We start from the raw sequence: 25,308 nt of genomic DNA, 5'->3' as shown, positions 1-25,308 counted from the left end.
CCGGGACCTCCGCGTGGGAGTCCAGTATGCTAACCTCATAGCTAATCCCTTCCCTTATTATTATTATTATTACAGGTGATAAGGTAATTTAATAAATTATTAGGCTGAATTTTTTGTACCACTAGTCTCCGAACTGGGTTCTTTCATTTCAGACAATGCCTAGTGGCTTCTAAGGACTGAGAATCGGATTTATTCCCGTGATTTCCGCGCAAGAGTACATCGCCCTACCACTGAGGTATCCCCCCCCCTAAGCAACATCTCCTTCGGAATCCATTATCTTCAGATAGTGAGTGCGTAAATGAAGTCCAAAGGCATGACACATAATTAAATCTGCAATATAATTATGGAATCCGCAACCAATATTTCTTCCTAAGTCATGTTTCCTTAGTTACGAATGTAAAAAAAAAAATAAGTTTGCATTTGGAGAATTCAATTCTGACATTGGGTTCTTAATTACTGCAGTCAAGACAGCTGATGCCATTTTTTAAATATGAATATATCTTTGGCAAATAAGATAACAAACAATTGACTCTACAATTGGATGCAGTAATTCGTAAAGGCAAGGTACTCGTATTTAAGCCAGGAGAAAAATAAATTGATTGCCTGACCCGGTCTAAAGATGTAGATAAGTTACTAGTTTCAACTAAATATTAACATTCATCTCTTTAAATATACTTAGTTATTTTCAAGTTTCTCAAGACTGAAATATGATATTATTAGTTAAAAACATGTGTGACGAAAAGTGAGTTAATCCATTAATTGAAATTATTTATTATATTAATTTGAAAAATGCCAATGTTTTGTGCTTGGATGACCAGAGCTTTATCTTGCTCGTGCAAAAGCTCCGTTACATACTCACACTCTAAGCGTACTTAATCTATGCGGGAATATTGTGATGGTTCGAAGTCTCTACATCGAAACTTTCTAACTATAAATAATAAGAATTGGAATTAAAGGTAACTATTTATTACAAAGATTTGCTTTCTTTTTAGCATATACAACAAGCAATGTATATTTTAGTACATATTTTCCTAATTGGTTTTGTTTTATCAATCCGCAGAGTTGGATGTAGTCTTTACAGTCTTCTAGAAAAGATTGGTATTTATCTTCAGGAATGTCTCTTTTGAAAGGATTTACAGAGTCAAATATACCTGTAAAAAATAAAATATTATTAACAAATGGCTATTTTGGAAAATGTAATAAATGAGAATGATTTCATCTATCATGGCTTGTTTGTTTCAGTTAGCGACCGATTTTGGATTTTCGTCAATTTTTTGAGATTCTTCATCGAAATCGTGCAAGGTTCTTTGTCACCTCACTCAAGAATCTCAAGAACTATGCGATTGTCTCGATCTACTAATTGATTATCTTGCAAGCTAACCATATAAGCAAGGCCAGTCGCGTATCAAATAAATTGCCTTTGAGTATTATTTCTTGGGCAATCGAAAACTATGGTCATTGACTTTTGTACAGGGTTCTCTCGTTAGAGTCAGTAATGTCCGCCATGGATAGGGAGCTGTAACAAACTCCTTGGAGGAGTAAATCTAAGGGCCGACATCTGGATTCGAACCGGGGTATTCTAACTGGGAAACTAGATTATTATAAATATTTTTTGTCATGATTCAATTTAAGGTGGGTCAGTATCTAAACTCACTGTCGGTCCTCGGACACTCGTTGCAGCCAATACTTTTAAACACTGGAGTGTATGCAAGAAGCTGCTAGGAGTAGAAAACCTAAGAACTGGAAGCTAGATTCCAACCCGGGATTTTCACCTAGAGTATTTTTTTTTTCTTTTATGATTTAAGGCGCGTCAACATCTAAGGTTATTGGCGCCCGGAGCTTTTTTCAGTGCACTGCCGGCCTCCGGACAGTGTTCTCTCGTTACAGACAACACTGTCCATCACCGGACAGTGAGCTGTAAGAAGCTCCTAGGAAGAGAAAATCTAAGGGTCAGCAGCTGGATTCGAACCCGGGACCTCCGCGTGGGAGTCCAGTATGCTAACCTCATAGCTAATCCCTTCCCTCACCTAGAGTATTATTATTATTATTGTTTTTATTATCATTATCAATATTATAATTAAATTTAAGGCGCGTCAACATCTAATGACACTGGCGCCCATACTTTTTACAGAACACATCCAGCCTCGGATTGCTGGGGATTGCTCGGTTCAACCAGCTTCCTCAATAACACTTGGCACTGCATCGAGATGCCAAGGTCAAACATCCTTTTCTTATAATTAAAATAAGAAGTACCAAAATGTGCAAGAACCACTTTCAGAAGGGAAGTTTAAAAAATGCAGTACCTATTGCTTCATCCAGAGACTCCAGTAGCGATTCCTCAGCTATTACATCGCACTTAATGATTTCAAAGTTATTATTTTCCAAAATATTTATATAATCAATTTTTCTAGCATAATCTGTTTTTTGAAGTTCGCCACAATTGTGCCAGGGCTGAGGAAAATAATATTAATATTTTATATTTTAATAATATTAATATAGTTATAATTAATCCAATATTTTACGAATACCCTTATTATTCTGTAATGGATAATAATCAAGAAAGAATTAAGTTACAGAATAAACACGACCTAACCTTTACAAATTTTTTCCATTTTGTGACTGCTGGAATCAATTCAAATAAGTTAATCAGTGGTTCTGTAAGGAGAGATAAGGATATAACATATCCATTTTCCTTCAACAGGATATTCATATTTTCAGTAACTTGACTAAAAAAAAAAAAAATATATATGCAGAATTCAGTAATTAAATAAAACAATACAATATCCCCAAAAATTTATAGAATTTACACTCACATTAAATCTTTCATCCTGTGAATAGCATAAGAGGAAAAAATTTTATCAAACTTTCCTTTATTTGAATTTATCCACAAATTTGGTTTTTCAAAATCCAATACATTAAATTGATATTTTTCACACCCGTACTTTTTCTGAGCATATTGTACCATTGTCTCAGAGATGTCGCATCCAATCTGCAAAGTATTATAATGTTTTAAAAAACTGATCAAGTTCAAATAATAGAGAAAGTACATTTTTTTTAAAGTGTTGGTCTTCACGGTGCTATTTTTTAAAAAAAAGGAAAATGCAAATGACAGATTGCTGCATTCTCTGACCAAAATTAATTCTAATTAATTGCTAAATTAAAGTTGATGAATTTGATTCACATCTTGCGTTCTTACAAATTACAACAGCTTGACAATAATATTTTCTGTTCTCGCTTGTACATCAGCCGTTCATTTAAGAGTCTAGCTTAAGACTTAGGGTTGTCACTTTTGTCTATGTTTTTAGATTTGGGAACTTAAGTGCTCTGATTTTGAATTTACTACCGGTCTAACTAGATTGGCTAAGGTACGACTTAACTTCCTTTCACATGGAAATATTTCAGCTGAAAGGGAACTACGTTGGTCATTCAGGATAAATAACAACAGAATGTCAAAGCTACCAAAAGCTATTGTTGGATTTTTTTAATAGGTATGAGCTGGAATCGAAGCGTAATTTTTCTATTGTTCTGAGCACTTAAAAGAAGATAAACAGAACCTCCAAAAGCCTAGAATTAAATGCGTCAAAAAAAAAAAAAAAAATGAATACTTACAACAGTAGAAGCCGTTGGAAAGTAGAGAGGTAATATTGAGGTTGTCAGATCTCCTGGGCCACATCCGATATCCAGGATTTTCTCGTTTTCAGAGCAAGATAGTTGGCCCTTAATACTTTCAAGTACATTTCTGGCATCCCTTATTGTTTGGAAGGTGGTACATTTTTCATATTCGACGGGAGAGTGCATCTTCGGTTCTTTTAGTTTTCTTGGATTGACCGGAATCACACAATAATTAATTGTTAATTTAAATCTGGAACATAGTTTTCAAATAATGTTTTTAATTTGTGCTAAATTATTGCGAATCTCTATATTTAATCTAAAGATTTGTTTGCTTGTGCGATAAATAAGTAAGTTGTTAAGTTCACAGTTATGATTTTACTAAAGCACAGCGGTTAGGGCTTCCCTACTAGGGTTTTTGAATCGTCAAGCTTTTCACCACTCTTTAATTACAAGCTTGACTTTTTAGGAGGACTAAAAATTAACTGAGTCAATCTCTGAATTAAGGAGAGTTTTAGGGAGTTTGGAGTACATTCTTCTCCAACATTTGATAACCATCCTGGCACTCAAATCTTCCTGATAGCGGTATCATTGCCATTTAGGAGTTTCATTGGATATTCCTGCGTTTCTTCACAGAATCTACAGATCTATCAAGTTCTAGATTCATCTTTTTCAGGAGTTCTTTCTCCGAGTCGGCAATGCCTTGCAAGTTCGCTCTAAGCTTTGTTCAAACTGAATAAAAATGGGCCTCTGACAGTTTCAGCAGTTCCGTCCCTATAGTTTTCCATTTAACTTTTGAGACAAAATTTGTTCAATAGAACCCAAAAGCTCACACTTTATAAAATAAAATTTAAAAATAACAGTTTTAGAAGAGGCTCCATACATGTAGCAAACTCCTCACCAAATAAAATGTAGAAAGAACATCGAGACCTCCAAAAGGCAAATCAACATGAAATTGCGAATCGAATGACAAATCGGTTTGCGCATTTAGGCGCTACGTTGACTACAAAAAAGGCTAACAACAACAGCAATAATTTTTGAAAAAGCAGTTTTTGCTCATTTTCGGGCACTTTTTTTTTTGGAATCTATTATATCTGGGATGTTGCAAAAAATTACAGTTATGCAGAAGGATTTGCTCTATACTATAAAGATAATTTGGGAATTTTATCTTTTATAGAAAAAGAGAAAAAAATGGTCAAAGTTGGGTGTTTTTCAACGTTACTCTTTTTCGTGCAGTTTTTGGCGATCAACCCTTGTACAACTGTCCTACCGGACAGTTTTGATAGAGAAAATTTAATTTCGTAGCTTTATTTCTGCATTCCTTTCAACAATACAGCGCCTATTAATGCATAAGCTGATTGAATTGAAAACAAATTAAATTAAACGTAAGAATTATTGTCTTATTAATAATATTAATGAAATCTTCCAGACTAACGCTCAAACTAAATATTCTAATTACGTAGAAAATGGGGTTAGGCCCGCTGTGCTGGTCCAGCACTGTTGGATAACATCTTAGTTTTTAAAATCGTTAAAACCATTGATAGCAGAGGGGTATTGTCGAAAATCAATGATATGTACCGTACATTACTTCCAAATAGCTGGCATTGTTCAAGAGAAAGTTTACTGCTGCAAATCACTACTTAAAAATTAAATGAGGTCAAGATCGTAATAGTGCGTTTGACGATCGGACCTCTCGCCACCTCATTATTACTTTTTTTTTCTCATGCAACTGGACAACTTTATTGCTGGTAGAACCTTCACCATTGAGGACGAGGTGAAATCATCCTTTGAATTCTGTGGATCTTATTTTTACCAGACTTGGGATGATAAATAGAAGTGCAAAAAAATGTGCTAATGTAATGGTGCTTTTATCGAGTTTATTAAACTAATATTAGTTAGTTACTCAATTTTAAAGTGCTCTCTGTGGAACCCATAAACCATTTTTAATAATAAAACAACATTTACAGCTCAAATGAGTTATATTAAGTTAAAAAATTATTAATTTTTAATTACTTACCATCAAGCAGATCTGTGACAGAAGTAACCTTAATCTTTGCAGTACTTTGCTTAAATAGCAAACTAAAAGGAAAACTTTTTGTTTATTCAGTTAATAAAAAATGATATATGAGGATGTAAAAAAACGGAAATAAATGCTGTCGGAAACGAATTAACATTGCCCGGAAGATTTTATATTATATTGTATATGTATGTAAGCTTATTGGTATCAATGATAAATATTACAGTGCAAATTATAATTTTTAATGGCGTAGTTGATATTCCTGGTTAAAAAAATAAACTAAACAAGTTTCTTAAGGTCGATTAAAGAAATTAATTTTATATAGTGTAGTCAGGAATTCGAATTTCCTAAAGAATTCATAACTACATAATCTCAACAACGAAACAAGAAATCTCTGAACCGCACTATGTTGGAAAAATTCTAAAATTTCAAGTTTGTATAATTTTTAGAATTTATGGCGAAGAATATGATGAAATTTATTTTTAAATGAGGCTCCTTATTGGATTTCAAATGAGTTTTAATTAATAAGGTAAAATTTGAAGAATTTAGTGAAGTAATAATTATTTAAAATGTACAAAAACAATTAGAATTTGCGGATAATTGCAATACAAATTCTACTTCTTCGATGTCTTATTTCAATCCAGTGTATCATTTTTACGCTTTAAGCAATATTTCTAACTCTGTGTTCATTGATGACTGCTCTGCAAGAGTTGCAGAATTTCAGGGTACAATCATTTCATTATTACAAGTCATTTCGGTTATTATAGTGTGAGTTTGTTATAAAAGAATACGAATAGAGGATTCGACGGATTACCTTTCTCACTTTAAACTGACAACTTTGGGCTCACCTATTACGCTAAGTAGGTATTATCTTATCCCTCTTACAACAAATACTTGTAATTATTTTTAGCAAGTGTAATTATTTGACTGCATTTACTTCAATAAAAGTCAAGATTTCACACTACATCAAAGAGCATTCTAAACCTCACATCTCTCGACCAATAAAATATTTCTCGCAAGACGTAAAGTGGGAAAGAAATTACATAAATGAAGCAGTTTCAGTTGAGGAATCACAATTGAATCTAGTTAGCATCAAATAATAATCTAGAATTTAACGTTTGTAATACGAACTTAATTGATAACAGAAAAGAAGTCTGATATTATTTAATATTTATTTTAATAATTTGATAAGAGCAGGAATTAAAGGTAACTATTTATTATAAAGATTTGCTTTCTTTTTAGCATAGAAAACAAGTAATGTATATTTTATTGCATATTTTCCTAATTGGTTTTGTTTTATCTTATCCCTCTTACAACAAATACTTGTAATTATTTTTAGCAAGTGTAATTATTTGACTGCATTTACTTCAATAAAAGTCAAGATTTCACACTACATCAAAGAGCATTCTAAACCTCACATCTCTCGACCAATAAAATATTTCTCGCAAGACGTAAAGTGGGAAAGAAATTACATAAATGAAGCAGTTTCAGTTGAGGAATCACAATTGAATCTAGTTAGCATCAAATAATAATCTAGAATTTAACGTTTGTAATACGAACTTAATTGATAACAGAAAAGAAGTCTGATATTATTTAATATTTATTTTAATAATTTGATAAGAGCAGGAATTAAAGGTAACTATTTATTATAAAGATTTGCTTTCTTTTTAGCATAGAAAACAAGTAATGTATATTTTATTGCATATTTTCCTAATTGGTTTTGTTTTATCAATCCGCAGAGTTGGATGTAGTCTTTACAGTCTTCTAGAAAAGATTGATATTTATCTTCTGGAATGTCTCTTTTGAAAGGATTAACAGTGTCAAGTATAACTGTAAAAAATAAAATATTATTAACAAATGGCTGGCTATTTTGGAAAGTGTTTTATATTTTCCACATTATCTGAAGAATTATTGATATTGTCTCGATCTACTACAACGATAATCTTGTAAACTGACTACATAAGCAAAGGCTTGTTGCGATTCAAATTGTGTCGGATGTAATTATTATTATTTGGCACCTCGTAAACTATAGTCATTAGCCTTCGTATAGTGTTTCCTTATTACTCTACATTACCGGGCAGTGACCTCTAAGAAGCTCCCAGGAAGAGAAAATCTAACCGGGGAATCCTGAGCTAATCCTTTCTCTTATTTTTTTTTTAATAACCGTGATTAAAAAGTTCAATTTATTGACGCTTAAAGCAATTTACAAGAATGAATTTTCATTCTCATTTTCATTCATTTTTTTTGTATCTTTATTTCTACAACATCTGAAAGGGAGTTTGCCCCCACTTAAGGAACGCCTCTTTTAAAATATTATCTATAATCATCGCCCGATTTTGATTAAATTTGGCAAGAAGTTGTTCGAGCTTTACTGCATTATACGTATTAAAGTGCTATCATATCTCACAGCTATTGCAGTCGTGCGTATGTAATGATTCATTTCTCTTTGCGTTTTTAGTAAGAAGTACTGTAATCGCAGTTTTTTCTTACTTCTCTTGAAAGGAAGAAATAAAATTGCAGTTTAATTTTGTTATACTCGTACAGATACCTTGCAATTTTATTCGAAACGTTTTCCCAAGAAAACTGTTTTTATGGATTGTTTGGGGAACTCAACTCTAAGCATTCTTTTAAAAGATCTCTCCAGTGGTAGTTACGGTTTCAACTTAATAATGGTAGATATGGATCTGGATATAATGAAACTATTGCTTATTTTAAAGTTAAGAAAATCTTTAAAGCAGAATATAAAAAAAGGAAAATCTTTGCAAAAGGTACAAAAATCTCCTTAACAAAAACTTACAGTTTAAAATGTTAAGTATAAGGGTTGATTAAACGCTAAAAGGTACACAAATCAGCAAGTCCCGATCATTTCATTAATACTTCATTTGTCATTTGAGTAATTTTACTATATTAACTTTTCCTTAATATTTTTTAGAATTTATTAAATGTCGCATACCCTTATACTGACCATTTTGCTCCCTAGTGTCCTGTTGCTACTTTATTAGTTTATTGTATTGGCATCTGGCTATCTTTAGTCGGATTTGTTGGTCTTGAAGCCCCGGTATCTCTCATGAGATGAGGAATGGGCGGGGAACAATGGGCATTTTGGATTGCCTGCGTTCCTTCCTCTACTTGGTGGAACCGCCTTTTAATACAATCTAAAATCTATACTGACCATTTCTTTTATAATAATTTTTTAATAAAATAAAGATAAAATGTACATTAAAAAGTTCGTAGATTATTTAATTATGAGGGATCCCGCACTTTTAAATTCTCAAATTAATAATCTGAATCAAAAATTTAAGAATGATTGTATAAGCAAGATATTTGACTGTAAATATAGTACTCTGTAACGTCATATGAGTAGCTTGGGCAAACAATATTTTTCTTGGTTTGTTTCTAATACAAAAATTATTTTAATATCGCAACTTAGATTAGCCAATCTTAATAAGAAAACCTTAAGATATTTTAATAAGACAACTATTTCAATGGTTGTTCATGTTCTTTTGTTAGCTCTAAAATGTGCACCTTATGTAAACAATGATATGGAATCACTGCTACAATTTCATTTTTCTTATCAGGTTTTTGAATCTTTTAAATTTTTACTATTTCAGTTATCTGTAGTTTCTCAAATAATCTAAGAAATTTTCTCCTTTATTTACCTTACAATTTGTGATAACCGTTTTACATGATACTGCTGTGTCAGTATTGTCAAACTCGATGCTATAGGAGTAATGCGAAAAGCATTAGGCAAAATAGAATAAAAAAGATTAATTCAATAAGAATTGGAATTTTTTTTTTTTTTTTTTTGCGCATCAACAGCTGAGGTCATTAGCGCCCGGAGCTTTTTCCAGTGCATTGCCGGCCTCCGGACAGTGTTCTCTCGTTACAGATAACACTGTCCATCACCGGACAGTGAGCTGTAAGAAGCTCCTAGGAAGAGAAAATCTAAGGGTCAGCTGCTGGAGTCGAAAGCGGGACCTCCGCGTGGGAGTCCAGTATGCTAACCTCATAGCTAATCCCTTCCCTTATTATTATTATTATTACAGGTGATAAGGTAATTTAATAAATTATTAGGCTGAATTTTTTGTACCACTAGTCTCCGAACTGGGTTCTTTCATTTCAGACAATGCCTAGTGGCTTCTAAGGACTGAGAATCGGATTTATTCCCGTGATTTCCGCGCAAGAGTACATCGCCCTACCACTGAGGTATCCCCCCCCCTAAGCAACATCTCCTTCGGAATCCATTATCTTCAGATAGTGAGTGCGTAAATGAAGTCCAAAGGCATGACACATAATTAAATCTGCAATATAATTATGGAATCCGCAACCAATATTTCTTCCTAAGTCATGTTTCCTTAGTTACGAATGTAAAAAAAAAAATAAGTTTGCATTTGGAGAATTCAATTCTGACATTGGGTTCTTAATTACTGCAGTCAAGACAGCTGATGCCATTTTTTAAATATGAATATATCTTTGGCAAATAAGATAACAAACAATTGACTCTACAATTGGATGCAGTAATTCGTAAAGGCAAGGTACTCGTATTTAAGCCAGGAGAAAAATAAATTGATTGCCTGACCCGGTCTAAAGATGTAGATAAGTTACTAGTTTCAACTAAATATTAACATTCATCTCTTTAAATATACTTAGTTATTTTCAAGTTTCTCAAGACTGAAATATGATATTATTAGTTAAAAACATGTGTGACGAAAAGTGAGTTAATCCATTAATTGAAATTATTTATTATATTAATTTGAAAAATGCCAATGTTTTGTGCTTGGATGACCAGAGCTTTATCTTGCTCGTGCAAAAGCTCCGTTACATACTCACACTCTAAGCGTACTTAATCTATGCGGGAATATTGTGATGGTTCGAAGTCTCTACATCGAAACTTTCTAACTATAAATAATAAGAATTGGAATTAAAGGTAACTATTTATTACAAAGATTTGCTTTCTTTTTAGCATATACAACAAGCAATGTATATTTTAGTACATATTTTCCTAATTGGTTTTGTTTTATCAATCCGCAGAGTTGGATGTAGTCTTTACAGTCTTCTAGAAAAGATTGGTATTTATCTTCAGGAATGTCTCTTTTGAAAGGATTTACAGAGTCAAATATACCTGTAAAAAATAAAATATTATTAACAAATGGCTATTTTGGAAAATGTAATAAATGAGAATGATTTCATCTATCATGGCTTGTTTGTTTCAGTTAGCGACCGATTTTGGATTTTCGTCAATTTTTTGAGATTCTTCATCGAAATCGTGCAAGGTTCTTTGTCACCTCACTCAAGAATCTCAAGAACTATGCGATTGTCTCGATCTACTAATTGATTATCTTGCAAGCTAACCATATAAGCAAGGCCAGTCGCGTATCAAATAAATTGCCTTTGAGTATTATTTCTTGGGCAATCGAAAACTATGGTCATTGACTTTTGTACAGGGTTCTCTCGTTAGAGTCAGTAATGTCCGCCATGGATAGGGAGCTGTAACAAACTCCTTGGAGGAGTAAATCTAAGGGCCGACATCTGGATTCGAACCGGGGTATTCTAACTGGGAAACTAGATTATTATAAATATTTTTTGTCATGATTCAATTTAAGGTGGGTCAGTATCTAAACTCACTGTCGGTCCTCGGACACTCGTTGCAGCCAATACTTTTAAACACTGGAGTGTATGCAAGAAGCTGCTAGGAGTAGAAAACCTAAGAACTGGAAGCTAGATTCCAACCCGGGATTTTCACCTAGAGTATTTTTTTTTTCTTTTATGATTTAAGGCGCGTCAACATCTAAGGTTATTGGCGCCCGGAGCTTTTTTCAGTGCACTGCCGGCCTCCGGACAGTGTTCTCTCGTTACAGACAACACTGTCCATCACCGGACAGTGAGCTGTAAGAAGCTCCTAGGAAGAGAAAATCTAAGGGTCAGCAGCTGGATTCGAACCCGGGACCTCCGCGTGGGAGTCCAGTATGCTAACCTCATAGCTAATCCCTTCCCTCACCTAGAGTATTATTATTATTATTGTTTTTATTATCATTATCAATATTATAATTAAATTTAAGGCGCGTCAACATCTAATGACACTGGCGCCCATACTTTTTACAGAACACATCCAGCCTCGGATTGCTGGGGATTGCTCGGTTCAACCAGCTTCCTCAATAACACTTGGCACTGCATCGAGATGCCAAGGTCAAACATCCTTTTCTTATAATTAAAATAAGAAGTACCAAAATGTGCAAGAACCACTTTCAGAAGGGAAGTTTAAAAAATGCAGTACCTATTGCTTTATCCAGAGACTCCAGTAGATATTCCACAGGTTCAACATCGCACTTAATAACTTCAAAGTTATTCTTTTCCAAAATGTTAATGTAATCAATTTTTCTTTCATTGTCAGTACTTTGAACTTCGCCACAGCTATGCCACGGCTATAGATAATAATATTAATATTTCATTTTTTTTTTTTGTATAAGTAAATAAAAATTAAAAATGTACAAATAAATGTAAAAGACGATGGCGAAGAGAATGAACACGATCTAACCTTTACGAATTTTTTCCACTTTGTGACTGTTGGAATCAATCCAAATAACTCAACCAGCGGGTGTGTAAGGAGTGATAAGAATATAACATGTCCATTTTCCTTCAACAGGATATTCATATTTTCAGTAACTTGACTTAAAAAAAATTGCAGAATTAGGTTATTAAATAAAACAACGCAGTGACCCCAAAGATATTTATCAAATTTGCACTCACTTTAAATTTTTCATCCAGTGAAACGCAAAAGAGGAAAACATTTTATCAAACTTTCCTTTATTTGAATTTATCCACAAACTTGGTTTTTCAATATCCAATACATAAAATTGATATCTTTCACACCCATACTTTTTTTGAGCATATTGTACCATTGCCTCGGAGATGTCGCATCCAATCTACAAAGTATTATTTCTAAACTAATGTTTTAGATAATTGATTAGATTCATATCATTGATAAACTATATTTTCTCAGTGTTAGTCTTTTACTTCACAGTGAGTCTTTGTACAAGACAGACTTCTGCAAAAGACAGATTTCTGTGTTCTTATTCCTAAGTGGTGAATTTGTTTCAGACTTTGTGTTATTATAATTTCATAACCGTGGCGTAAACGGCTGGACAATAATATCTCCTGCCTGTACACCAATTGTTCATTTAATAGTCTAGTTTAAAATCTCCAGGGTAGTCGCTTTTATCTATGCTTTTAGAAATTAGAACTTTAGTTTATGTAAAACTACCAACAAATGATTGGCAAAGGTACTCGTATGACTTAACTTACACATCGAATCTTTGAGATTAAAGTTTCTACAGAAAGGGACTTAGGTTACTAAGATAACTGAAGATCATTCGGGGATAATAACACAAAGTCAGAGCGACTATTGTTTTTTTTTTTCTGTTATTGTTTGTTATTTTGTAGGCGGATACTACAATCGGAACTTAATTTTTTAAAGCGCCATTGAGCAAAAAAATATAAATAACGAAGTCGCTCGTTTTATAACTAACTTAAACCAAAATACTCGAAACAGCAGTCTTTTCTCTTTGTGGTTACTTTCTTAATTGCCATGATGTCCTTCTATTTTGTTAATTCGCGGATGACCTAAAATTATTGTTAACCATCTCGTATCGCTTCTTTCAGTGGTAACTTTGTCATTTACAGATTTTTAAAGAAAACATTATCTACTCAGATCTACTGCCATCGTTCGGACCTCACATTCTTCTAATTACTTTAAATATATTCTTTCTCATTTCTCCCGAAATACTCCTTCTCTCAATTATTACCGTATGCAAGTAGGGTGTATTAAATAATTAAATTTTAATAATTATATTAAATATTGTATATATATACAATATATAAACTAATATTAAATAATTATGACTGTCTTCCATTACACTATCTAAAGGATCAGCAGCCAACTAAATTGATTTAAAATATTTACAATAATTTTAATTACTTACAATAGTAGAAGCCGTTGGAAAGTAGAGAGGTAATATTGCGGTTGTTAGATCTCCTGGGCCACACCCGATATCTAGAATTTTCTCGTTTTCAGAGCAAGATAGTTGGCCCTTAATACTTTCAAGTACATTTCTGGCGTCCCTTATTGTTTGGACGGTGGTATTTTTTTCATATTCGACGGGAGAGTGCATCTTCGGTTCTTTTAGTTTTCTTGGATTGACAAGAATCACACAATAATTAATTGTTAATTTCAATCTGAAACACAGTTTTCAAATAATGTTTTTAATTTGTGCAAAAATGAATGCTAAATTATAGCTGATCTCTATATTTAATCTAAAGTTTACTTTGGTTATGCGATAAATAAGTAGCTTATTAGTAAAATAAAGTCATTATTTTGAATTTACAAAACAATTTTAGGAATAGTGTTCTTGAATCTTCAAGCAAATCACAATCCAATTAACTTATTATTTTCATTAATGACTTGATTTTTTATTGGAAATGTGAAATGCGCAGTGGCAATCTCTGTATATTGGAGAGTTTTAGGGAGTTTTGAATGTATTCTTCTCCAAAATTTGGTAACAATCCTGGCACTCAAATCTTTCGTATAGCGGTATCATTGACATTTAGGAGTTTCATTGGTTATTCCTAGATTTCTTCACAGAATCTATAGATCTAACACGTTCTAGATTCACCTATTTCAGGAGTTCTTTCTCCAAGTCAGCAATGTCTTGCCAGTACAAGCCTGTCTACGTTTTATTTTAACAAAAGCATACTTTCGATCAGTTACGGTTATAATTGTCGAGTTGATTTGCTTCAGTTCTACAAGAACACTTCAGGGTTTAAAGGAGGGGAGCGTCTTCTTCTTTCTGAGAGCCTCTGGCAAACCCTGTCGTTTTATCTCATCAAGTTTTCATGGGAATCACATGAATGAAAGAGCTCAAAAAATAATAGGCTTTTAATTGAAAAAGCCGACTAGTTGTGGCAAATAAACACAATAGTATTAAATTTTCTATAAGAATACTTTCTAAATCTGAAATAAAGAGTCCAATCAATTGCAAAAACACATAATTCTTAAAATAAATAAAGATACACGTCATTCGCTGTTGAATAGATCAAAACGTTTTGTCGGTGATTTCGAAAATATCGATGGGCAAGCTGGTTAGGAAGAATGAAAAAAAATTAAGGAATTTAAAGAAAAACGAAAACGGATTAAATGTGACTTAAAAAAGGCAGACTTGTTTTGTTGCATATCTCCTGAAGTGTCCATTCCAAAACTTAGACAGAATGAATTACACACAATTTTTTTCGCTAATGCTTCTTCAGGAATCTTTCACTATCAATGAAGTCGTATTGTCACACAGTACGATCACTTCAGTTTTGAAGTAATTTTGTCAAAAGTCTTTCATTCCCAAAAAAGCATTTTTACTTATATCCTGTAATATTCAGAACAACAAATTACTACTTTACTTAGTGAATATTTCCTTGGTCAGCCAAGCGTTCTAAAAACATATACTGACTTCCATCTTCCAAAATTCAGCAGGCAAAATTTTTCGCTGCCTTGTGCCATTTTAAGAAACTGAACATTCATCAAAGCTTTTCAACATTCATCATCAAACAGAAAACACATCCTATTCTCACCTCTCTGAAAATCCCTTCCACCGAGTTCTGCTTTATCACTTTCCGACAACTGAATTTGACGAAAGATGCTGCACTAGCCAGCGTTCGAGGTCAGAAAATATTATTTATTTGGAGGTGACTCCTCTACTTCACACATTAGTTCTCACTATTTCCTTGTTGCAGGATATCTGTTCTTGCAGTTGAAAATTAATGAGAAGAAATAAATAAAAGTGATAGACAACCAGAAATCAGAGTATGGGAATTTTATCTTAAAAAGTAGGCTGTGTTAGATGAGAACGAAGTTTCCTCCCAATCGAGGGTAATAGTTGAGGAAAATTGGAATGACGACTTGAGTACTTTTAACTGAAATGCGCTACATTTCCAGTGTAAAGGAAATAAGTAAAGTTGTCTGCATCTATCTGCAAGCGAGTTCCTTGCAGATCAGATTGTTGTAAATCAGTTATAAGAACAAAGTGATACGAACTGAAATAGATATTTAACAGTATTAGAGGCAACCCAAAACAGAATGAAAGGTTTTCTAATCAACTTAATTTTGCGCCTTCCACTCATGAACGCTTTGATTACCGAACTCAAAACTGATTGTTTGAAGTGAATCTTGGTTAAAAGAAATGATACAGTTTCCACAAGAGCTTTCTTCAGAAAACGGAATTAATAGATCATCGGGCTGATACCGTATTTAGGAACGGACTCGTACAAGCTCTGAAAGACATGCTAATCCCGCCAAAACTAATAAGGCTTACTGAAATGACACTGCGAGGTTCTAGAGGACTAGTTATCTCCAGCGGGACTCTTTCGGACGCTTTCGATATCGGAAACGGGCTCAGGCAAGGAGATTCGATGTCGCCCCTTCTGTTTAACCGTCTGCTGCACAAGGTATGCAAGACTCTTGAGATGGACCTCAATGGCACGCTGATTGATCGCACCTCTCAGATCATGGCGTATGCGGATGATGTGGTGATCATTGGTAGATCCCTGGCAGCCGTAAAAAGTATCTTCCTCACGCTGGAGCGAGAGGCCAAGCGCGTCGGGCTCCGCGTTAATGAGGGAAAGACGAAAGTGCTGGTGGCTAGGAGGAAGCCTCTGGTGCATCCCGCGACGTATTACGTCTTTGGGGATTACGAGTTCGAGGTTGTCTCCAACTTCCCCTACCTGGGCTCTATCATTTCGGACATAGCCGACGAAAAAGAAGAAGTCAGAAGAAGGATAGCAGCGGGAAACAGAGCGTACTACGGTCTATATAAAATAATGAGGAGCAGCCTGGTCAACTGAGGAACAAAGATCCAGATGTATAAGACCTTGATAAGGCCTGTCGTGACCTACGCAAGCGAAACATGGACACTGAATAAGGCAGCTTGTGAGAGGATTGACAGGTTCGAGAGGCGAGTCCTAAGACGGATCTTTGGGCCGAAAAGGGAAAACCAGAGATGGAAAAGAAGGCCAAATCAAGAGGTGTACGCCCTGTATGGGGACCCAAGCATCACCGCGTTTGTGAAGGCCCAGCGGCTGAAATGGTATGGGCATGTATGCCGGTTGTCCGAGGAAAGGATAGCATCAAAGGTGCTAAAAGGAAAGTGGCACGGCTCTCGCCCCCGGGGACGTCCGAAGACCAGGTGGGTGGACAATGTGAGGGCGGATATGAGAAAGATAGGTTTGAGGGCCCACCTGGTGAATGATAGGGTTGAGTGGTCTACCCGCATAGAGCAGACCATGGACCGTCTCGGTCTGTAGTGCCCATAGAAGAAGAAGAAGAAGATCATCGGGCTAAAAAATAAAATTTAGTGAATTATATCAAATTAGGACTTACCATATGAAGAACAATGGTATAAGTAAAGAGATTTTCTGCTTGCTACTGATTTATATATGTACCATCCGATGGGAAACAAGTTTATGTTTCTTTAAAAAAAAGAGTAAAAGTCACTTTGTATGGAAATAATTCAATTTAATAAATAGCTTCTCAAGTAATTGAGCATTTTTTTTTTTTTTTTTTTTATGATTAACATTGCAGACCATGTGATTAGCACGTAGGCTGTGTGCTTTCTTAAAACCAATGCGGATTATAACGGTTTGGTAGTATTTCCAAAAGTAATACAATACTTACTAATTAATTTTTATTTTTCACTGATTCACGACACCTGGCGAGACAGCTGGGTGGATGCTTGTTTAGCACTGTTGTAAAATGCTTTGCACTGATCACTAGTATAGTTCTTCCTTGTTCTTGAATGTTCAGGTGAGACTCATCGCAGGTGAAAATGCTCAGATATTTATATTAAATTACTCCAGTCTAAATTACGAGGAGAGGGGTTAAGAACCTAATCAGTCTCCCTGATCAAGGGTCAAATTAATGAGGCCGTGGCCGCTTAGAATTTTACGTTCACCACTTGCATTTGAAAACGAAAAATTGATATTAATTGCCTGTTTTTAATATTGTTTTTTAATTAGTTAGCGCTGTTCCTCATTATTTCTTGCAGCCTCGTAGCAATGGTGGCTTAAAACCGGAGTCTTTAGGCAGACAAATAAGGTGAACGTTAGCTTCTGGTTTTACTTTAACAAGACCAGCAGACTATTCGGACGATCGTAGAACTTTTGTTGGGCCACGACAGACTGAGTTACCACTTAATCTATGACTGATTCTGTTGACCGATCGCATGTATAGATTTTTCAGAAAGAATAAAAAATGGTGAATAAAAACTCGTGTTTCAAGCATTATCAAAACTCTTAAGACTAATAAACTACAGACGAAGAGGTGCTCCAATTGGAGGGAGACACAAACATCCTCTGGGTCACTGACTAGCCAAAACCACAGATTGTAATCTAATCTCAAGTCTATTTTTTTAGATCACAGAATTATGTTTAGAATGCAAACAGATAGATTCCTGTTTCTCTACTGATATAGGAGAGTAATTTTGGCTTAGAGCTAAATTTGACTTTGAGTTTTTCAAATAACATATTTATTATTCTACGTTACAATCACAATTTTTAGCATAATTTTGGAAAACTTATTTTTTCTAGGATCAAAAACTCCCCAGGGTGCTCTTAAACTTAGTTTTCTCTGCGTCACAGCGAGAACAATAATTGTAGTCCATATTAAACTACTTCTCATTCATTTGTTTTTGACCATTTAATAACTTTTGTTTTTACTTTTCCAATGCTGCATTCCCTTTAGCGCCACGAAACCCAATATCTGTTGACTTTTAAGGCTCAATAGTTCTCACTTTCCGTTATCCCATCAAGATAAGTGTATACAGGTTGAACCAGTACGAGGGTCGTTTGAAAAGTCCGTGCAAAAATAAAAACTACTTAATTTTTTGGGGTAAACCTTTTTTATTTTTCAACATAGTCTCCTTTTAGGCTTATACACTTCGTCCACCGCTGCTCTAGTTTGTTGATCCCTTCCGAATAATAGGATTTGTCCAAGTCTGAAATATAGCCATTCGTTTCTGCAATCACCTCCTCGTTTGAATAAAATCTTTTTCCCGCCAGCCATTTCTTCATATTGGGGAACAAATAGTAGTCCGAGGGAGCCAATCTGGAGAATAGGGAGGATGTGAAACGAGTTGGAACCCTATTTCCATTAATTTTGCGACCACAACTGCTGAGGTGTGAGCTGGTGCGTTGTCGTGATGGAAAAGGACTTTTTTGTGGGCCAATCGTGGGCGTTTTTCTTGCAGCTCGGTTTTCAAACGGTCCAATAACGATGAATAATATGCACCTGTAATAGTTTTACCCTTTTCCAGATAGTCGATGAGGATTATTCCTTGCGAATCCCAAAAGACAGTCGCCATAATCTTTCCGGCCGAAGGAACGATCTTCGCCTTTTTTGGCGCAGATTCCCCCTTGGTAACCCATTGTTTAGATTGTTCTTTGGTCTCAGGAGTGTAGTAATGTATCTATGTTTCATCCACAGTGACGAAACGACGCTTAAAGTCCTGCGGATTCTTCTGGAACAGCTGCAAACCGTCCTTGCAACACTTCACACGATTTCGTTTTTGGTCAAGCGTGAGCAATCGCGGCACCCATCTTGCGGATAGCTTTGTCATGTCCAAATGTTGATGCAAAATATTATGTACCCGTTCATTCGAGATGCCCACAGCACTAGCAATCTCACGCACCTTCACTCTTCTGTCATCCATCACCATATCATGGATTTTATCAATGATTTTTGGAGTAGTAACCTCAACAGGGCGTCCAGAACGTTCAGCGTCACTTGTGCCCATATGGCCACTCCGAAAATTTTGAAACCACTTATAAACTGTTCTAATCGAAGGTGCAGAGTCACCATAATGTTTATCAAGCTTCTCTTTAGTCTCCTGAGGCGTTTTGCCTTTCATAAAGTAGTGTTTAATCAACACACGAAATTCTTTTTCGTCCATTTTTTGAAAATCACTCGACTTCCTCGATTCAAACGAATGCCAAACACAAAGAAATAGACCGATCTGGCTGAAACTTGGTGTGTGTTCTTCCAAGAGATGCTACTTACTAAACATAACCTCGATACGCGCCAGTGGTGCTATCTCTCTGACTTTGCACGGACTTTTCAAACGACCCTCGTTAAGTATTGTCCATAGGCCTACTGTGTGCAGTACATCTAAAGTGGAGTTCAATGACGTATTGGCCAAGTTCATATTTTTCGCTGTTCTTGAGTGACGTCACTTTAATTTTTTTTTCTAAAACCATTACTTTTTTCCAATAAAAATGTTATTGTTAAAAAAAAAAAAAGTTTAAGGATTATTCACATTCTTTTCTTTTTCAACAGGTAGTTGTGTGTGAAATTGTAATCTGGAGTAAGTACATATGAATTTTTGTTTATAAAAATAGTACTTATTTAAAATAGTTCCTAACATTTTCTCAAATATTTCAAAGAGATCAGAATTTTTTTTCTTCTTCTTCTTAAGTGCAATTTGTAACCTTTGACTTCCTTATTTTAAGACAATCTACTTTAAAAATTGACTACTGGTCCATCTAAAAGAGTTTTCAATGAATTAAACAACTAGATCACTAACACTGTTGTGTACTGGTGAACACGTTTTCTTGCAAAACGTACGTAATTTCTCATACGAAGATAAAAGGAATCCTGGAAAATGATATACCGTTTGAAAGCACATTAGACAAGGAAACTTTGATAAAATGTGCCAGCACCTAGGTCTGATAATGATCACATAAGGACCTAATGAATTTTCTTAAAAATTTCTATTACTTTTATTTTCCCAGTTTCCGGAGGAAGATTGAGGCTGTTTGGAGAAAAATTTATCTTCAAAATTGTATCAATTGTTAGAAAATGTATCTGTCTTCTGTGTCATCAGAATCGAATTCGGACTAAAACTTTTGAAGTTATAACATTTTTATTGGAAAAATGTAATGATTTTAGAAAAAAAATTAAAGTGACGTCACTCAAGAACAGTCAGAAAATATGAAGTTGGCCAATACGTCATTGAACTTCACTTTAGATGTACTACATACAGTAGGACAATACTTACTGGTTCACCCTGTATACCAAGATGATGTTCGCTGTTCATTCTTCTGTTGGGGACCGAGTGGAAGATGTCCATTCATGGAAGTGATCTTGAAAGTATTCATACTCTGACACAGTGCATTCATGCACTGATTTACACCGCACAGAGAGCTGTCAGAGTCTCCAGTGCACTAACCACTAAGCTATTTCCTACCCTAAATAACAACAATTATTATTATTATTATTTATCGGCAATATGTCGTTTATTGTTTTCTTCAGTTAAAAGAGAGAGCAGAAAAAAATAGGTCTCAATTTTTATGATTCTTTTTTGAAATCTTTTATTTAGTGTAATTTTACTTCTATTCTGTTTACAACTAATTGAGCAATGGTAAAGCTAGTATGGGAAAGAAAGTTTGAAGCAAAACAAAAAACAAAAATGAAATCTTTATTAATTCCATTCTGTATTTTTAATAAATGTTTAAATTAATAAATTTTATACTTCAATGTTACCAAATGCGTCATAGCTAGATTTTTATCCTTATTATTGTTGTTCGGCCACCAATGTTATGTCGTATCAATCCTCTTATGGCAGTAATGTTAATATGACCTTCAAACCACTCTTACTTGTTGTGAAGGTCTCTCGAAATTACTGTCCGGTTTTCCTCGGTTAACTAGAGAATTCTTTTCCTTATACGTTTTTCCTTATACTTACAGATAAAATGGTTATGTTTATCAAAACTAATGCATTGCAGGTGTTTTTAAAAAATGTAGGAATTCATTAAATAGTGGGTACTATATTCATTAGCTTTAATGCCACACTCTACAGCTAGGTATTATAAATAGGCTTCCAATTAAGTACTCATCACTGTCTTTACAAATCTTAACTGATAGTGAATATGCTGAAAGTTTTTGGTTATCGCAATTTAATCGAATACGACAAAGCGGATGCCTCCAAACTTCAGAACTATGGCGCATGAAGATGATAGCTTGACCGTTTTATCCAATTTAGGCAACACCTGTAGGGTTCATGTTGGTTTATGTTCGCTGGTATGGAAATCTTCAGAGCTCTTATCTCGTGAAGCCTGCTCCATTTTTGATTACCGATCTGGTTTGGGCATTCCTCCATCTTAAAGTAGTTCTATTGTTTTGCAGACTTATTTTGCTCAATAATATAAATACTCATATTTCTCAATGATACAATGCGCACTTAACATTCTGTCTGATTAATACAGTTTGTATCACTTATCAACCTTAACAAAAACTTACAGTTTTAAAAGTTAAGTATAAGGGTTGATTAAACGCCAAAAGGTACACAAATCAGCAGTTCCCAACATTTCATTAATACTTCATTGATATAATTTAAGTAATTTTACTGCATTAACTTTTCCTTCACATTTTTTAGAATTTATTAGATGTCACAGACCCTTATGCTGGCCATTTTCGTCTACAAAATATTTACTCAAGTAGCACACCATTTAACTTAGATTGACTGTAATATCTATTTATCTATAATAATCAAACTATTAATCACAGGTGAAAAAGAAAACGTTATAAAAAATATTAAAAAAATATGAGGCACAAAATTCATAAACTTTTTTAAAAAATGCTTACACCAACATACATCAATGATTTTATTTATTTATTTTTATTTTTAAATAAAAATCATTGGTTTAAGTTCATTCTTCGATTAAAGTAATTGTTACTTTATGTAGTAGTCAAACGTTTGTAATAATAAGTAATAAATAATCTGGCTTTATCGCAAATAATATAGTTTTCTTCAATTACATTCTCAATCTAGGTGTTCTTCCCACAATGTTATATATATGTAATATAAAATAAAGAAAATAAAGATATGCATATTTTTAGGACAGCTAATTATTCCAGTATTTTACCATAAGTAAAATTAGGGGGACTAAATTAAATTACAATTGAGAAATGAGTAAATATTGTTGAATAATCTACTTGTTATTAACTGTATGTTATTTGTGCTCACGAATATTTCGGTAAGACGAATTCAAGACTGAAATATTGTTTTGAATTCTCTGTGATTCAAATTTAAACAGTAGCCGACTCTAACTTTGTCTTTTTCTTCTTTAACATGCATGTATATGTGACAACTCAGAATAAAGGGCATATTAAAGATAAATCAGAAGAATAATTTGGAATAGAGTTAAAATAAAGTACCTATTTAATTACGAAGATATAATATACATTTTATCATAATTGTAACAAAATAATATTATGAATGAACTGGCCAGCATAAGGGTCTGTGACATCTAATTAAAACTGTCCGGTAGGACAGTTGTATAAGGGTTGACCATCAAAAACTGCACGAAAAAGCGTAACGTTGAAAAACACCCAACTTTGACAATTTTTTTCTCTTTTTCTATAAAAGATAAAATTCCCAAATTTTCTTTAAATTATAGGGCAAACCCTCCTTTATAACTGTAATTTTTTTGCAACAACCCAGATCTAATAGGTTTCGAGAAAAAAGTTGCCAAAAATGAGCAAAAACGGCTTTTTCAAAAAATGTTCTTGTTCTTGTTGTTGTTGTTGTTGTTCTTCTTCTTCTTCTTCTTCTTCTTCTTGTTACCTTTTTTGTAAACAACGTAGCGCCTAAACGCGTGAACCGATTTTCATGAATGAGGTGACATTCGATTCGGAATTTTATGTAGATGTGCCTTTTGGGGGTCTCGACGCTGTACATCGAATGGGAGAGGAGTTAGCCCCCTTTATGTAAGGCCCCCTCCAAAATTATTATTACTAATTACTCCGTAAATCTTGGCCCGATTTTGATAAAATTTGGTAGGATGATAGGGTTAGGGCTCCCCTACGTAACATTAAAGCGACGATCTGCTCTTACACTTGTTAAGGGGAAGTATAGCAATCGTTGCAAATTATCGACACGTGAACCGATTTGCATGAATGAAGGGTCATTCGAATCGAAATTTTGTACAGATTTGCACTTTAAAAGTCTCGACGCCGTGCCTCATAAGGAGGGGAGTTTGCCCCACCCAAATAAGGCCCTTTCTAAAACTATTATTACCAATATTTCTATAACGCTTAGTCCGATTTTGATAAAATTCAGCTCGAATAAGTGGTTAAAGCTCCTCTACGTTGCTGATGCTCTTGCACCTACTAAGAGGAAGTACTGCAATCATTTAAATTATCAATGAGTGAACCGATTTAAATCAATGTATTGTCGTTCGATTAAAAGATCTTTGCCTCTTTGCCTTTTAGGAAGAAGTACTGCAATAGTAGTTTATTTTCCTTACTCCTCTTAAAAGGAAGTACTGAAATCGCAGTTTAATTTTGCTATTTACGTACAAATACCTTCCTATGTCATTCAAAACGCTTTTTCAAAAAAATTGTTATTGAGGATGGTTTGGGGGAACGCAACTATAATCATTCTTTAAAAAGATCTCTCCATTGGTAGTTACGGTTCCGACTTAACACCTTATCAGGTTATAATGATAGAATTGTTTATTCCAAATTTTAAAAAAATCTGTAAAGAAGATATGTAACTTTGTAAAATAAACAAAAAGGAAAATCTATCCAAAAGGTACAAAAATCTCCTTAACAAAAACTTACAGTTTAAAATGTTAAGTATAAGGGTTGATTAATCGCCAAAAGGTACACAAATCAGCGAGTACCCAACATTTCATTAATACTTCATTAATAGTTAAGTAATTCTACTGCATTAATTTTCATTAATATGTTATTTTTTAGAATTTATTAGATGTCACAGACCCTTATGCTGGCCACTTCATTTATAATATTTTTTTGTTATAATTATGATAAATCACATAAATATGTACATGCATGTTAAAGTAGAAAAAGACAAAGTTAGAGTAGGCTACTGTCTTGAATTCGTCTTACCGAAATATTCGTGAGCACAAATAACACACAGTTAATAACAAGTAGATTATTCAACAACAATTATTCATTTCTCAATTGTAATTTAATTTAGTCCCCCTAATTTTACTTATAGTAAAATACTGGAATAATTAGCTGCCCTAAAAATATGCATATCTTATTTACTGTATATTACATATATACAACATTGTGGGATGAATACCTAGATTGAGAATGTAATTGAAGAAAACTATATTATTTGCGATAAAGCCAGATAATTATTATCTATTATTATAAACGTTTGACTACTACATAAAATAACAATTACTTTAATCAAAGAATGAACTTAAACCGACGATTTTTATTTAAAAATAAAAATAAATAAATAAAATAAACAAAATCATTGGTGTAAGTTTTTTATAAAAAAAAGTTTTTGAATTTTTTAGCCTCATAATTTTTTTTATTTTTTATAACGTTTTCTTTTTAACCTGTAATTAATAGTTTTATTATTATAGATAACTAGATATTACAGTCAATCTACAGTGCTACTTGAACATATATTTTGTAGACGAAAATGGCCAGCATAAGGGTCTGTGACATCTAATAAATTCTAAAAAATAACTTATTAATGAAAATTAATGCTGTAGAATTACTTAACTATTAATGAAATGTTGGGTACTCGCTGATTTGTGTACCTTTTGGCGTTTAATCAACCCTTATACTTAACATTTTAAACTGTAAGTTTTTGTTAAGGAGATAAATT

At 33.8% G+C, this 25,308-nt stretch overlaps 2 protein-coding genes across 4 annotated transcripts; both read right to left on the bottom strand.

Moving 5' to 3' along the window:
- Nucleotides 1–1,674: 1,674 nt before the first annotated feature.
- Nucleotides 1,675–3,857, bottom strand: LOC141456129 (juvenile hormone acid O-methyltransferase-like). The gene is made up of 3 exons (XM_074131805.1): nucleotides 3,610–3,857; nucleotides 2,594–2,989; nucleotides 1,675–2,451 (listed from the first exon to the last, which is right to left on the bottom strand). Exons 1-2 carry the CDS (start codon nucleotides 3,796–3,798, stop codon nucleotides 2,810–2,812), a joined length of 369 nt encoding a protein of 122 aa, XP_073987906.1. The 5' UTR covers nucleotides 3,799–3,857; the 3' UTR covers nucleotides 1,675–2,451; nucleotides 2,594–2,809.
- A 6,690-nt stretch (nucleotides 3,858–10,547) lies between these two features.
- Nucleotides 10,548–17,486, bottom strand: LOC141455499 (juvenile hormone acid O-methyltransferase-like). Of its 3 annotated transcripts, none has more exons than XM_074130611.1 (6): nucleotides 17,340–17,486; nucleotides 13,606–13,858; nucleotides 12,374–12,549; nucleotides 12,162–12,294; nucleotides 11,901–12,048; nucleotides 10,548–10,748 (listed from the first exon to the last, which is right to left on the bottom strand). In XM_074130611.1, the coding sequence occupies exons 2-6, from the start codon at nucleotides 13,792–13,794 to the stop codon at nucleotides 10,558–10,560; spliced, it is 837 nt and encodes a 278-aa protein (XP_073986712.1). In that variant the 5' UTR covers nucleotides 13,795–13,858; nucleotides 17,340–17,486; the 3' UTR covers nucleotides 10,548–10,557. The 3 variants fall into 3 exon arrangements, with proteins under 3 accessions (XP_073986712.1, XP_073986711.1, XP_073986710.1); XM_074130610.1 differs by lacking the exon at nucleotides 17,340–17,486 and adding an exon at nucleotides 17,046–17,166; XM_074130609.1 differs by lacking the exon at nucleotides 17,340–17,486 and adding an exon at nucleotides 15,242–15,408.
- Nucleotides 17,487–25,308: the final 7,822 nt, after the last annotated feature.

This window comes from Rhodnius prolixus, unplaced genomic scaffold (assembly GCF_049639745.1).
Source record: "Rhodnius prolixus isolate KJV_2025 unplaced genomic scaffold, Rpr scaffold_4, whole genome shotgun sequence".
Classification (NCBI taxonomy): domain Eukaryota; kingdom Metazoa; phylum Arthropoda; class Insecta; order Hemiptera; family Reduviidae; genus Rhodnius; species Rhodnius prolixus.
Note: the sequence above shows the minus strand (reverse complement) of the source record. Positions and strands in the feature narration are given on the sequence as shown.